At 42.1% G+C, this 15,971-nt stretch overlaps 1 protein-coding gene across 3 annotated transcripts in view; it reads left to right on the top strand.

Annotated features, from left to right (window-relative positions):
• pid1 (phosphotyrosine interaction domain containing 1) overlaps positions 1-15,971 on the top strand; it is a 156,928-nt gene that overhangs the window by 65,858 nt on the left and 75,099 nt on the right. For 2 of the 3 annotated variants that reach the window (XM_073041487.1, XM_073041486.1), the window contains exon 2: positions 5,966-6,112. The exons of the other annotated variant lie outside the window; for it this stretch is intronic. In XM_073041487.1, the coding sequence (XP_072897588.1) occupies positions 5,978-6,112 (135 nt within the window). In that variant the 5' untranslated portion in view covers positions 5,966-5,977. The remainder of the gene's footprint in view (positions 1-5,965; positions 6,113-15,971) is intronic. 3 annotated transcript variants of the gene reach the window in all.

A 15,971-nucleotide genomic window follows, 5' to 3' on the forward strand; every position in this document is an offset into this window, starting at 1 on the left:
CCCAACCGAGTTTGCTTGCCTAAAGGAAATCATCTGCTGACACGAGCACATGATCCAGTAACAGCAGGAAATCATTCACCAGCAGCTCAACACTCTCAACCAACTCTCCATCTCAATACAGCAACCCCGCACCTATCAACCTCCTCCCTCAGAGCCCCGAACACTTCAACAGATCCCCAACCTGACAACACAACTTCCTGTCCCAGAGCATCTTGCACTTTGAGCTGCAGCCATCTCTGTATTCAACGAACCGAGCCAAGATTATCTTTGTCATTTCTCTCTTGACTGGGTGAGATGTGACTAGGGCCGCCGCTAAATGGGACAATAAGACCATCATCTGCAATAAATATGAGGAATTTACTGCTGAGGTGTGCCAGGTTTTCAACCATCTGAAAAGTGGAACGGAGGTAGCCGATCAGGTACTTGTCCTGCGTAAAGGCTCACACTCGGTGCTGAAGTACACCATGGAATTCAGGATCCTCTGGGAGGAGTGTGGCTGGAATGCGGAAGCTCTGCTGACCCATTACCATCGTGAGCCTTCAGAGCACTTGAAAAATGAGCTGTCTACCCAGGGCATGTCCACCAACCTCGAAAGCCTCATCACTCTGGCCCTCCGTGTTGACTAATGTCTTATAGAATGGCCCTCCATATCACCAGCCAAAATGCCGGAACCATTTCTGGTTGCAATTCACTCATCAGCAACGCATCCAGAGCCTATGCAATTAAGGAGAGCTCCCTTAAACCACCGCCCCCTGCCCCCCCCCCAGGAGCGTGAGCATCGGTGGAGAAACAAGTTGTGCACTAACTGCAGATCACCCAATCATCCACTCATCAAATACTCGCTGCGTCCAGGAAATGGCACCACCAGTATGTCATTGGTCTGTGGGAGGAAACTGGAGCAGATGGAGGAAACCCACACAGCTACATACAAACTCCTCGATCAACTCACCTAACACTCCTCCTACCCCTGGCTCCTTGCTCATGACCCTCACTTTGCCTGGCCACGTGGTTCACTGCTGAACTGGAGCTTCCACTTGCCACACCACCTGCCTTCAAGCTCAGATGACTTCACTCCTTGTGGTGATCTACATATACCTGTCTGGACACGCCCCCTGCTGACTGCTCCTGTGGCTCCTCCCACAGACCCCGGTATAAAGGCGATTGAGGCCTGAGCCCGGCCCTCAGTCTCCAGGATGTAGTATGGTGGTCAACTACTGCTTGTTCTTTCTTCCAGTCAATAAAAGCCAATATCTCACCTTCATGTCTCAGAGAGAGTTATTGATGGTGCATCACTCCTTAAGTCCGAGGAGTCAGAAAAATCCCTCAACCTCACCGCACTCCCGCAGGAATACTATGACTCAGCCACCTCCTTCAGTAAAATTGATGCTACCACATGCTGCCTCACAGACCGCATGACCAAGCACCTTCTGGGCACCACCCATCCCCGGGTTCGCTTGGTGTCTCTCTCCACTCCCGTGACCCAAGCCATGAATGACTACATCACCGATGTGTTATAGCATGGCTTCATTCGCCCATCCCTATCACCAGCCAGGAGGTTTCTTCTTTGTCACAAAGAAAGGTGGGGGTCTCTGTCCCTGCATTGACTATCATGGACTCAACAAAATCACTATTAAGAACAGCTCCCCTCTCCCTTGATGGATAGCGCATTGAAAACTCTCCGAGGGATCCAGGTCATCATAAAATGGACCTACAGAGCACAAACAACCTGACCTGCATCCGCCTGTGGTATTAGTGGAATACGGTGTTCGTAACACCCACTGGTGATGCCTTTCGGACTTTCCAACAGTCCAACTGTTTTCCAAGTCTTAATTAACGAGATCCTCTGACACATGCAATATGGGTATGTGTTTGCCTACTTTGATAACATCCCCATCTTCTCCAAGGACTCTCAAAGACATTGTCTGTTATGTCCTTTAGTCCTTCAGCATCTCCTTGAAAACCAAATGTACTGCAAGTTACTCTCCCCAGTTCAGCCCTCAGCCCATCCGTCCATCCTCCCAGTTCCTCATCCCAATTGTCTGAGACCAGACCGGCCAGGCCCTTCAGCACAATTCTGTCCTGGATAACGCATTTGACAATTGAATGCACGTTTCGGTAGCCATCCTCACTGAGGCAATCCAGTGGGCCCACTCCTCACACCTCTCTGGCCATTTGGGCACATGATGGACTCTGGATTGTCTTCAGCACTGGTTGTGGTGGCCCACCACGATCACAGATGTGCGTCAGTTCATTGCTGCCCGTCTTCAATGTGCCTAGTCCAACCAGCAGCCCTCTGGGCTCATGCAGGCCCATTAGTCCCTTGTTGACTGTGGTCCATCAACGCCGTGGATTACATCATGAGTTTGCCACTTTCCATTGGGGCCTCAGTGATCATGACAGTGGTGACTGGCTTGCCAAGGCAGATCAATTCATTTCTCCTTCCAAACCTTTGTCAGCTGTTGAGATGATGGATCTGGTTCTCCAACATGTACTTCACCTGCCCAGCTTCCCCCCAAGACATTGTATTGGACTGAGGCCCACAATTCATCTCCCAGTTCTATTGAGTCTTCTGCTCCCTGCTCCACACCCCAGTTTGTTTTCTGACCATGATCCACAGACCAATCAGAAAGAGCCAATCAGCAAGTGGAGAAGTTTCTGTAATGCTTCACCACCTCTAACCTTTCCAAATGGAAGAAGTATCTGCTCTGGGCTGAGCTGACCCACAGCGTACACATCTCCACTGCCTTGGATATGTCACTCTTTGAAGTGTCTCATGGCTACCAACAATCCCCGTTGTTCCCTGCAGAGGAGCCAATGGTGGAGGTCCAATCTGCTGGTGCCCTTTTTGTCCATGGACAACTCAACCCACCTGAGCTGGCACCTTTGTGTTGTTTTTACGTAGTTCAGTGTAGTTTGTGTACTGTTTCATGTAGCATCATGGTCCTGAAAACGTTGTCTCATTTTTATTGTGTATCGTACTAGCAGTTATGGTCGAAATGACAATAAAAAAGTGACTTGACTTGACCTTCAGAACCAAGAATGGTGGAAGGCGGTCCAGTCTACATGGTTCCTTGGTTAATGTGTTCCTGTTGCCATGGTTGTGGTGTGCTGTTCCCGGTTGACTCAGAAAGACTCAGGGAAGGAGACATCTTGGGTGCTGTCCAGTTACATGTTGAATCCATCATTCAAGGAGTTCCACTGGACCCATCTGGATCATCTTTCAGCCGTTAGGGGCCAGCTGTAGGGGTGGGTTTCTGTCAGGCCTGCACAGGCAGGCTCTTCCCAGTCTCCATCCAGCTAATAGGAGTCACCTGCCACCTGTTTCCAACTCATCACCTGCAGCCTATTTAAACCCAGCTCTCATCCACTGTCTTTGTCCACCCATCAAACCAGTTAGCCTCAAACAGTTGCTCCTAACCTTCCGTTACCTTGTCATATTAAGTATCCATTCTCTCTTGCTTTGTGGCCACTCGTGGCTTGTTATTTTGCACTTTATTATTAAAGAGATCACTCACCACTAAATCACCTCTCCTGCTATGCAGTTGGGTCAAGCCTTCCCTACATTTCCTGACACATCAGTGCAGTTCACTTTGAGAAAATGTTCACCCTGCCCAGCCAATCCTCCCGCACTGTACTTGATGGGGGAGATCAACTCCAGCAAAGTGACCTCTCTGACATTTCATTATACAGGCAAATAGACACTTAGCTAATAAGCCATTGAAGAAAGAAGTTCCCATTTGTCATTGAGACGTTCTACATAACAGTGTACTCTACTCTTGGAATGACAGCTTTTAACTCTATAAGTGACTTGTTAAATAATTGATCATTATTTCAAATATCTTGTGCATCAAGAGTATTGTGATTTTGATTCATGATAAAAGTGAATTTTCAGGATCCATACTTAAATTCACAATTTTTCCATTTCCATGAGCTAGCTTTTAATTTCAGCACAGTTAATGCACTCATGTGTTCACTTTAGCAAGGAAATGAGATTTGGATCCAACATCAATATCAAATGCAGCCTGGCCAAGAGAAAGCACATTCCAAGGATGAATAAACTTTGTTACTCCATGATTGTCTGATGATCTGTGTCAGCTATATAGACTCCAAACTGTTCCTAACCTAAGTACTGTGTACCTGTCACATCTACATTTCACACCTCCTCAATGTTAACATTATGTAATGTCATGATATTAATGAAGATTTTGTGAATAATATGAATTATGAATTATGAAGAATTCTGGGCTGTAGGAGTCTAGGTTGCAAGTGTTTCAACATAACTAACATCAAACCATTCTTTCTATAGACTGTTTTAAATTACTTTCCAAAATGTGAAAGAACAGCAATTTATTGCTATATGCAATAAAGCCCCCTAGCACTGTTATGCAAAGTATACTGGTGGATTTTCGCTTCAGACTTCCCAATACATCTAGTTCAGACGTATACACAGCAGAGAGCTTGAGTATTTTCTTGGTTATTTTATGTTTTTTAAAGTTTGTATATTTGCTTTACAAAGACATCTTGAGTTGAATATGCTGGCGGTTAAAATTCCTTAGACAGCTGGTAAACATTTCTAACGTGGACGCTGATGAAATGGTGCTGTTTTAACTCTTTGTAGCTTTCATCCACTGTTGGCTTGCTGGTTTCAAAAGTTTTCTGCTTGTGAAAGGCACCAGAAGTTCATAAAATATTGGCTTCCAAACAAAACTTTTGATTTAACTTGGAGAAAATTGTACATTTAGGACTGCCTTGTGGCCCCATATGTTTTTACAATATTCCTATTTCAGACTTCACAGACTCAGCATTGTCCAATGCAACTTGTTTCAAAGTATAGCAGGGAAATTTTATACTCAAGGGAATTAAAATCTTGTGGAATTTACAGTTGAGATCTAATAGGACCATGTAAGACAAAATAAAAACTTTTGAATTTACAAGTATCCTTATACACTCTTAGTGCATATTACCACAGAACCCATGATTTTTTTTTAAATCCTTCAGGGATTCATAGCTGCTTAGACCCATAGACTGACAGGATGCAATTGTCAAAGTTATTTCTTCAAATGATATTGTTCTCAACTGAAACGTATGAATTAGAAGCAAGAGAAAGCCCCCTAAACCTACCCTGTCTTTCAGTAAAATTATGCCTAATCCGACTGCATTCTCATTTCTATCTTTTCCCATTAATCTTTCACCCCCTTGTTCATCAAATATCAATATCCCTCTACCTTAAAAATAATCAAAGAGTCTGTTTCGGCCACCCTTTGTCACAAAATTCTCAAGCCCCATTGAGTGAAAGAAATCATCTGATTTCTCTCTTTTGCGCATTGGTTGTTTATCCACCCTTTGGGGTGCTATCTTTCACTATTCCATTATGGTTTATCCACCCTTTGGGGTGCTATCTTTCACTATTCTATTATGGTTTATCCACCCTTTGGGGTGCTATCTTTCACTATTCCATTACGGTTCTTGGATTTGCTGAGTATGCCCTCAGGAAAAAGAATCTCAGGGTTGTATATGGTGACATATATGTACTTTGATGATAAATTTGCTTTAAACTTTGAAATAGCAACCAGTTATTTTTAAACAGTGGTCCCCTATATCTAGATTCTCCCACAGGAAGGAATATCCTCCTCAGAACTTGTCAAGACCAATGAGCGTATTGTATTTTCCATCAAGTCACATCTCTCTTCTAAATTCCCGCCAAGGTAACCCCAGCCTGCCCATCCTTTTCTTGCGAGATAATATATCCATATGAGGAATAACCTAGTGTCTAATCTTCTCTGAATTGCTTCCAAGCACTAATATTTTTCAATGAATAAAGAACTACAGGATGTACACTTCTCCAGGTGTAGCCTCACCAGTGTTTGAGTAACTGAAGCATTTTGCATTGCTCCAGCATCTGAAGAATTTCTTGTATTTACAATTTGCTCATTGACTGTGTTTGTCTGGTTCTGTTGCATTCCAGCACTTTCAGACCATGCTGAAAACAAAGTTGAATGTATTGACTCTGCGGAAGGAACCCTTACCTACCGTCATCTTTCATGAACCTGAAGCCATTGAATTGTCTCCCACAGCTCCCATGATGACCAGCCAGTATAACACAGAGCGCAAGGTTAGTTGCAAGTTGCATACAGGGAATTGCTTGACAGGGTGCTTTTGAGGGCAACAATGTGCTATTTATTTGTGAGGATATCTCACTGGCTGGGGCAAAAATGTGTATTTATTTCCTAACCTCAGTTAACATTTACTGTCTGGATGTGGCGCCAGTATTCGCCACAAACAACTTTACTCTTCAGCTTACCAAAGATAAATGGTTAAATCTTTAGACATTACCTCAGACTGCTGCATACATAGAATTACTTGATCCACTGGCTTTTAAGTTCCCTGCAAATTTTTATTCAGGGAGAGAAATGTGATTGAAGACATTCCCACTAAGCTCTGTGGTTCCTATCGTTTGAAAAATATTGAAATACAAAATATCAGAATTATTCAGATACTCAAAATATCTCCTTTAGTGAAGTCAGACTATCTTTCCTCAGGATATCAGAAGGGAATCTCAGAACAGAATAGTGCAAATCACAAGTTTCCCTTGAATCCCTCTCTGTAGTAATTAGCAGAGATGTCAAAAATTAGAACATAGTTTTGATGCAAATTGATTGAGTTAATCTTTGACTACTAATACCATTCAATGACAAATAATGATTTGCATTGTTTTTCCTCTAGAAGTGGGTATTCCTGGAAAGATAGATATGTAATGTCTTGTCACCAAATGCTCTTAAGATATTGGTACATTGACTTCCTGGACAACTTCAGCCCCTAGGATGTTTGGATTGATGCCCAGATCTGAACTTTAATTGAGTAACAGCAGAACTAGAAAAAATATTAAAATGACTCTCCTTTCCCCTGCCATTTAGGGCAAGTGGCATGATTGTGTTAGTTGATTATTGTGCTCCCCTTTCACCGAGTCTTGGTGTAACTCTATATCGGTGGGATACAAGTCTTCTTGTTCTGCCAGCTTTGTTACGATTCAATCACAATCAGGTGTTTTATATTTTGTGCAAATTACCATTGCATTGTTTGTCTTGTGTCTGGTTGGGGAGGAAGTGAAATATAACAAGAAGTGCTTTTTTCCTGCAGTTTGGCTTAAAACCTGTTCCAGAGGCAGCTAGCGAGAAATTCATCTGTGCCACTTGAGGGGTGTTTGGTACTCATACTGGAAGAAAAAAAGTGCAAGCCCTTTCTCCTCTCCAACATTGAAAAAATTATTCATACCAAATATAGATATTCATGAAAAGCTATTTTAGTCAATTCAGTAAGCTATAAAATATGCAAACTAGGTCAGAATCAAATTTAATATCACTGGCATATGTCTGAGATAATTAACAATTTTGATAATTGAGACACTAAAAGGGATGTAAACCCAGTGAGAAATTCATTCTATAGGTTTATCAGCCAGGTATTGCAGTTAAAAATGACCTCCAACAATAACTTTATTGACCTTTTATTTTTGATTCTTAACAATGATGCTGCCAAACCATGTCTCATCAGATTTATTTCGTAATGTTGCACCAACAAAAAGTTTGTGATTATCATAGCATTTCCGGATCTTACATGGAAAATGCACACAAACACTATCGTGGGTGACTTCAAAGTTCTGTTGCGTGCAATCTGTTGTCACTGTTTGAGCCTGGAAGCACGGAGAAACACACAGAACAAATCCTGCATTCCATTACAACTGTACTCCGGTTTTGATTAAATTTCTTTGCAAATAACATCTTGTCCAAAGGAACCTGTTGACACATGATAATATTGTTCACCCTTAGCTGAGTCCAGCTGACCTTCGCATTACAAAGTAGTTTCCAGTGAGGTTGGGTGGGACGACAACCAGTAGTCATGGGTTAAGGGTGAAAGGTGAGAGGTTTAAGGGGAAGCTGAGGAGAAACATCTTCACTCAGAGGGTTATGAGAGTGTGGAACAAGCTGCCAGCACAAGTGGTACATGTGAGCATGTTTTCAACATTTAAGAGAGGTTTGGGTAGATACATGGATGGTAAAGGTATCAGAGGCCATGGACTAAATGGGCTGAAGGGCCTGTTTCTGTTCTGTACTTTTCTTTGACTCTATGAGTTACATTCTTAGAAAACTGTCCAATCACAATTTTAGAAAGCACAGATTCCCTTTTCCCATTGAATTCCTTGTTATAAGCGGAGATGTATTCCTACATATTTATCTCTCAGATTAAGCTATTTTATTAGTGATGGAAAATACCCCACCACATTATCTACAATATTTATTAGCTGAGGACTACATTAGACTTGGGCAAGGACAAGGGCTGTAAGAAAGAACCTACAACTTTTGTCAATGTTTATCTTCAGTGACTTAGTAACTGAGGAGCCACAAGATTTGGATGACATCACCACGTCAACATTGTCAGTAGTCAGAGCCAAGCCCTTTCTTTTTCACTCCCTCCCCAGTTCAAGGACATTTGAACAGATATCAGAGTGCAGCACCGCCATGTTCTACATCTGTGACGCATTTTCTCTGATGCACAAGAAACGTGGATAAGGAAAGGATTTAGGAAGTGGGGATATAAGGGAAAGGAAGGATCAGAATTCATGGGAAAAGGAGTTCAGTATTAATGGGTTAAAGCATAACTGCTTATTCAGACTTCAGATTCATTTATTAATCAGATGTACATCACAAATACAGTGAAAACCACAATCCAACAATGTCACACACACAAAATGCTGGAGGAACTCTGGAAGTCAAGGAGCATCTATGGAAATGAACAGTCAACATTTCAGGCCAAGGCCCTTCTTCTAGACAGGAAAGGAAGGGGGAAGATGCCAGAATAAAAAGGTGGGGAGAGGGCAAGGAGGACAAGTTAGAAGGGTGATAGGAGAAGCCAGGTAGGTAGGTAAGGTAAAGGGCTGGAGAGGAGAGTGAATCATGGGAGAAAGGAAAGGAGGATGAGACCCAGGGAGAGGTGATAGGCAGGTGAGAAAAGGTCAGGGGCCAGAGAGGGGAATAGTAAAAGAGGTGGTGTGGTGAACTACATATACCAGAGTGGCTTGCTCCCAACAGACCCCTGTATAAAGGCGAATGAGGCCTGAGGCCGGCCCTCATTCTCCAGGATGTTGTGTTGTTCATTCTTCCAGTCAATAAAAGCCGATATCTCACTTCTTACGTCTCAGAGTGAGTTATTGATGGTGCATCAGGTGGGGGGAATTTTTTTTTTACCGGGAGGAGAATTCAACGTTCATGCCATCAGGTTGGAGGCTACCAAGATGGAATAAGTCATTGCTCCTTGACCCTGATGGTGGCCTTATCGTGTCACAAGAGGAGGTCATGAACCAACATGTCTGAACAGGAATGGGAATCAGAATTTAAATTTGGCCACTGCAAATGTCTGCTTTTGATAGATGGAGCTGAGGTGCTCGACGAAGGGGTCACCCAACAACATGATGAGAGCAACCCACAAATGTCACCACACATTATGGCGCCACACAAGAGGAGGAAATGCTGGAGGATTATTTTAGGGAGCTGGCCATGGCAACATCGGAGAAAATGCTTCACAGGTGAAGAACACAGCGGAACTGCCCTCTGACACATCTGCTTATGTGTTCCTCAGTCTATTGAGTGTGTGGCATCACATCCAAATCTTACTGGCCCACAGCAGTGAGTGACTAAAAATAAAAATTAACAAAATTCATTTTTTCTTATACATTTTTGGTTATTTCTTTATTTTCCCCAAATAAATTCTGTGAGCAAAAATCATATCTCAAATTTTTGTGAGGTGATTTCTGAGTTAAGAAAAGGCAGATTTCCAAAATCCAAATGGCCATAACACAGGGTTTCCTTTGAACCACTGCTTATAATGTTGCAAATTATATCGTGTTGCATTTCCAAAGGATCTACTAGCTTTGGTGAGGGATTCTACCTCTAGAGTCTTAAAGTTATAGCTTGACACGTAAAATCAAGAAGTAAATGCAAAAATCTGGAGCAACAAGCTATCTGTTGGAGGAACGCACAGGCCGAGGAGCATCTGTGAGGAGGGAAAGAATTGTTGATGGTTTGAAATGTCGACTATTCCTCCCCCCCCCCCCCCCACCCCCGACATATACACCTTGATCCATCAGTTACAACCTCTGTGATTGAAACCAATGAACTTCTGTCAGGAAGGTGTGTGTATCAACGATTCAAAGATTCAAAGTGCATTCTTTATCAACAAATGTATAGATTATACAACGTTGAGATTTGTTTGCTTAACAGGCAGTCACAAAGCAAAAGAATCTGAAAGAGCCAAATTTTAAAAAATAAGACCAACCCCCAGTGCTCACAGAGAAAGAGAGAAAAAAACAAAACTATTCATGGAAACAATAGAAGTGAGAATCAACAAATTGAGTCCTTGGATCCAAATTCCTGGAGTAGCCCAGAGTAGGCCCAAAGCAGGCCTAAAATCATTTCATCATTGATGCACCATCAATAACTCACTCTGAGACGTAAGAAGCGAGATGTCGGCTTTTATTGACTGGAAGAATGAACAACACTACATCCTGGAGAATGAGGCCGGGCTCAGGCCTCAATCGCCTTTATACAGGGGTCTGTTGGGAGCAAGCCACTCTGGTATATGTAGTTCACCACAATCATACTAGCAGGGCAAGTTGCTGCAAAGTTCACAAACATGGAGCACAGCAGCTGGGGGCAATCTCACAGCCTTAGCGTCACAGAGAGAGGAACCTCCAGACAACAAGACATCAGTTATCTGCCCCCAGCAAGGGCAGATAAACTGATGCTGAAGCATGAAACAGAATGACAGAACCAGTTTTAGAGATTGAATGGCTTAACACTGACCTTATCTCCCTCTGTGTTCCTGTACATAATACTTTAACTGCCTTGTTTGGATTGGGTGGTATTCCGTGGTTCATAAAGTTCATGCAAATATTTTTTAACATTGAGCCATTGGGTGGCTCCTTCTCCAAATCAGATGAGATACAGTCAACAAAATTTTACTAATGCTCTCCTATAGATTCAGGGGTGGTGCCTGAGGACTGGAAGATGGGCGATGTTACACGATTGTTCACATCAGGGGTAGGCATACTGTAAATGCAGTAACTGCACACCGGTTGGTTTAACCTTGGTGGTGGTGATAGTTCTGGAAATCATAATCAGAAGCACGATTAGACACGTGTGGACTGATTAGGGAAAAAAAGCCACAATAGAACGATTTCAAAGACAAATCATATTTGACTCATATTATGGTTTCTTGATGAGGCAACAGAAGATTTCAATGAGGGAAATGTGGTTAATGTGGTATAAATGAACTTTCAAAAGATATTTGATAAGATACCACATAATTGGCTTGTCATCAAGACTGAAGCCCATGGGAAAAAATGGGTTGTATGAGGATGGTTAGAAAACTGGCTGTGTAACAGAAAACAGACTAGTAGTGAGAGGCCGTTTATCAAACTGGGGAGAAGTGTGCAATGAAATTATCCAGGGATTGTTGGAGACCCTGCTGCCTTATTTAAGATATATAATAATGATTTAGACCTGTGGTGTAGAAGGTTCCATTTTTAAACTTGTACAGGATGCAAAACTTGACATATAGAGAACTGTGAGGAGGTTACTAAGAGACTCAACAATACAAGCAGGTTGGGGGATTGAGTAGAGAGGTGACTGAGGCAATTTAAAGTGGAGGAATGTAACAGTTTGATGACAAAAAAAAGAGGGAATACAAACTATGGACAGAATTCTAAATGGAGTACACAAATATAGAGACCAAGTTGTATGCCTGCATTGTGTGTTCTAAAGTGGCAGGGAGGATATTAAAAATATGCAGAATCCTGGGCTTTATGGAGAACAAGACCAAGGAAGTCCACATGCCCCTTTGTAAAATACAGCTTAAGGATCATTGTCAAAAACATAAACACAAGAAATTCTACAGATGCGAGAAGTCTTGAGCAACATACACAAAATGCTGAAGGAACTCAACAAGTCAGGAAACATCTATGGAGGGAAATGAACAGTTGATGTTTTGGGCTGAGACCATAAATCATTATTTTATTATTAAAAGATACAGTATTGTAACTGGCCCTTCTGGCCCAAAGGAGACTCGCTCAGTCACGGAGAGAACAGAAAGCGGAGGAATGGAACCCAGTCACGAGCACTGTAATAATGGTACACTAACCACCACACTGCCGTGCTGCCCCAATCAGGGCTGAGAAGCAAGGTGGGCAGAAGCCAGAAAAAAGATTGGGGGAGGGCAAGAGTACAAGCTGGCAGATGATAGGTTAAAAACAGGTGAGGAGGAAGGTGAGTGGGTGGGGGGAGGGACTGAAGTAAGAAGCTGAGATACAATAAGTGGAGGAGTCAAAAGGCTGAAGAAGAAGGAACCTGATAGGAGAGGGTGGTGGACCTTGGAAGAAAGGGAAGGAGGAGGGCACCAGAGAGAGATGAGGAGAAGAGAAGGGGGTGAGAGGGGTATCAGAATGGAGAATAGAAAGAGGGAGAAGTGAGAGAGGGGAAAGAAATTGCCAAATGTTGTCCAGCTCTGAACACTACACTTTAGGGGAAAAGACAGGATAAATGCTGAAAGGATTTTGCCAAGTTTGTGATTCTATAACCAGGGATATCAGTATCTTGATCAATAATAAACTGAATTTGTTAGTGATGTGTTCATATTGCTAATCCATTTGTACTGACTGAGTTAGCCACTTTCTTGCCAGTACGTCTATCAGCCAGTACCATGACAAAGCCTCCAACAACAGCACTGACCACACTATCACTGATGAGGTACCCACTGAATTAGTCCCTCAGCAGCTAGAAGTCATTTGTGAACACCTCAGTCACGTCTCTTAGAAGGTGCCTTCGAAATAGTGAGAAATCCAGATGACATTGAAGTATAGAGCTGAGCTGTCGTTAAGTATGTGGGAAGGTGGGCCTTGTGCAGACAGCAATATCATCAGAATCAAAATCAGGCTTAATATCACTGGCAAATGTCGTGAACATTTTTTGCTATGCAGCAGCAGTACAGTGCAATACAAAGTAATAAAAACTATAAATTATAGTAACAAGTATATATTTATATTTAAATTAAATAAATAGGACCAATAGACATCTTAAACGCCTTAAAACAATGTTGCTTAATGTATTGTCCATGGCTGTAGCTGTGGATTTTACCTGTAGCAATCCTAAACAGGAATATTTGAGAACTTCCATCAGAGCTGCTCACATAAGTCGCCATCCTAATGGCTCCACGGAATTGTATGTGCAACAGACTCTGGGTAACACCCGTGGAACAAAGGTGGAAATGCAGAAGTTTAATTTCATTACTGGCCTGATTTCACCCGGGGTTACAGACAACAATCCAATTTCAAGGCAAATCTGCATTTAATTCCAGCCGGTGTACCTGTGATTTTCTAATATGCTACCATTACTAGAATGGCCCTGGGGAGTTTTAAACATTTCACATATGGAGAGAATATACGTAAATTCAAATCAAAATTGGGTATGTGAGGGAATTATAGCACAATATGTGCACTTCTGTATCGACAGAATGATGAGAATGTGGAATTCACCACGCATAGAGCAGTTAAAGGCATCAGTTCAGCAGAAGTCTTTTTAAAGGATCATAGACAAATCATTAGAGATGCTGGAAATATGAAATAAAGACAGGTAATGTCGGAATTATCAACATGACAGGCAGCTTCTGCAGGAGAAATAAAGTTAATGTTTCATGTTGTTCTACATCAACACTTCTTCCCTACACCTCACTAGTTCCATCAGAACCTGTTTAGGATCTTATGTCTGGTTTTGATGAACCTGATTTAAGAAGAAAATCAGGTAAATGAAAGAAAAAGGAATAAGAAGGACTTGGTGACAGAGTGAGATGAAGTCGATTGGTGTGGGACCCTTTAGATCGCAATGAACAACTCAACAGTTCTGGAGTTATAAATCCATAGATGTTCCTTCAAATGGCATTGTCCATTTAAACAGAGACATCTCCAAATATGCTAAGAAGTTCCTTAAGCAGTAGGTCTGTTCACTGGGAAGATACTCTGTGGATTCCATTCCTGAGAATACCACACACTGAGAAACTATAAACAACATGAAATGTGCATGTTAGCTTATGTGTGTGCACACGTATGTGTGCATTGGTAGGAATGGAGTGCTGCAAAATGGTAACAATGGTCAGCCACAGTTTAAATAGATGTAGCACAAAAGGGCTCACCACAGTCACTCAGAAGTCTGGACACATCAGATTAATTTGCCTCTGAGAATACAGGCAACCTTCAATGAAGCATTTTCAGTGGATAACAGCTGCTTCTACTTTGCTCAGGAGCAGATTTGTTGAATGGTTCTCCCAGGTGGCCAGTCAGATCCTTTGCTCCAGAGGCAACCGCTACCTCCCAGTGGTTTACTCCTCTGCAAATCACCCCAGCAACTTGTCTCCAAGGAGACCGCATCCCCAGCACCACCACTGCCCTCCTCACAGATATATGCAAACTTCTGATACATCTAACATTTAGACTGCTCTTCACTTTTCTTCTCCTCCTAACTGATGACACAAGGCAACCACGTAGCCCAGTGCACCAAGGTGCGGCTGCAAAATCTGAGCTGGCTCCAGCACCAAGCTCCCCTGCAGCCAAACAGAACGCAGAACGAGTAGGAATCTGGGAACATCCCGTTTCCTGCAATGTCTTTTTCATGCTGCTGTGATAGATCGTTTTAAATCCCTATTGTCTCTAAAAGGGAAATGTGGCATGGAATGGCCCTACACCAAAATGAAAGGGGACAAACGACTGAAAACAGAAAAAAGGGCAGATTGCAGAGATTTCATGCCTGGAATTTAAAAAATCAAAAAACAAAAATACTGGAAGCATTCAGACACCATCTGTAGGGATGCAAATATAGTTAACATTTCAGGTCAACATGCTTGCATCTGAACTGCGGAAGAAATAGAGATAAAAATAAGTTTTAACAGGAAGGGGGCATGACCTGTTCTTCACACCCCACGTTATATGGTTGGATATTTTAACTTTTTCTGGTTCGGATGACTTGAACTTTTTTTTTTCTCCAGAGTTGTTGATTGGCTGGCTAAGTGTATCCAGTATAAGCTAAATCTCTACTCTAGTCTTACTTTTATTCTTACTCTCTGCTCTAATGTTACGTTTATCCTTACTTCCACTCGTGCAGTTTGTCTGCTAAGTGATGTATGATGTGATAAAGTAAACCAGCAAGCTAATGGCTTAATTGATACCATATTAAAATGAAACATACAGTGAGTCATTGCCATCCGCTCTGGAGACAAGTTCACTAGTCCCAGTTGCATTCTCATTTACAGTTATGCAACTTAACATTTTATTCAGCTAAATATACTACAACATAAAGGTGGAAAATTGGTTTTTGGAAGGATTGTCCTAAAACTTGTTGGCATCAAAGGAGCTCCTAGGGTAATTGGTGTATGTCTGTTTTCAGCAGTAGTTGTACCTTGTCCAACTTTTCTTTTGCTCCAAATCATTCAAGGTTTCCAATGGAAAAGAAAATTGGATGAATGACAAGTATCTCTGCCAGCCATGTCAACATCCAAAATTTGCAGGGATAGATAATAAGTAACTGATGGCCTGGAGGTTTTAGGTCATCATTTTTTTTTTATTCGCTGATCCACACCTCAGCAACTACCTGTTGACACAATTAGGGTTGGCTATTTGCCAACTATATAAATATTTATCAAAGCATAATTCCTACCATGCACACTGATGCTTAATATGCGTTTCATAGTTCTCAACACACCCTTTAGATCCTCCTTTACCAAAACAATTTGGCTTCCCATTCAAAAGTCCCGTGCCCACTTTGTCAGTATCATCAACCATTACCTTTCAGGGTGTATCTAAGTCCAATTAAACAACAAAAGAAATCAGCAAATTTATCATCATTATAATTAGTTTCTAAGTGATATGGAAAAGTGAG

The sequence above is a fragment of the Hemitrygon akajei genome, chromosome 3 (genome assembly GCF_048418815.1).
Source record: "Hemitrygon akajei chromosome 3, sHemAka1.3, whole genome shotgun sequence".
NCBI lineage: Eukaryota > Metazoa > Chordata > Chondrichthyes > Myliobatiformes > Dasyatidae > Hemitrygon > Hemitrygon akajei.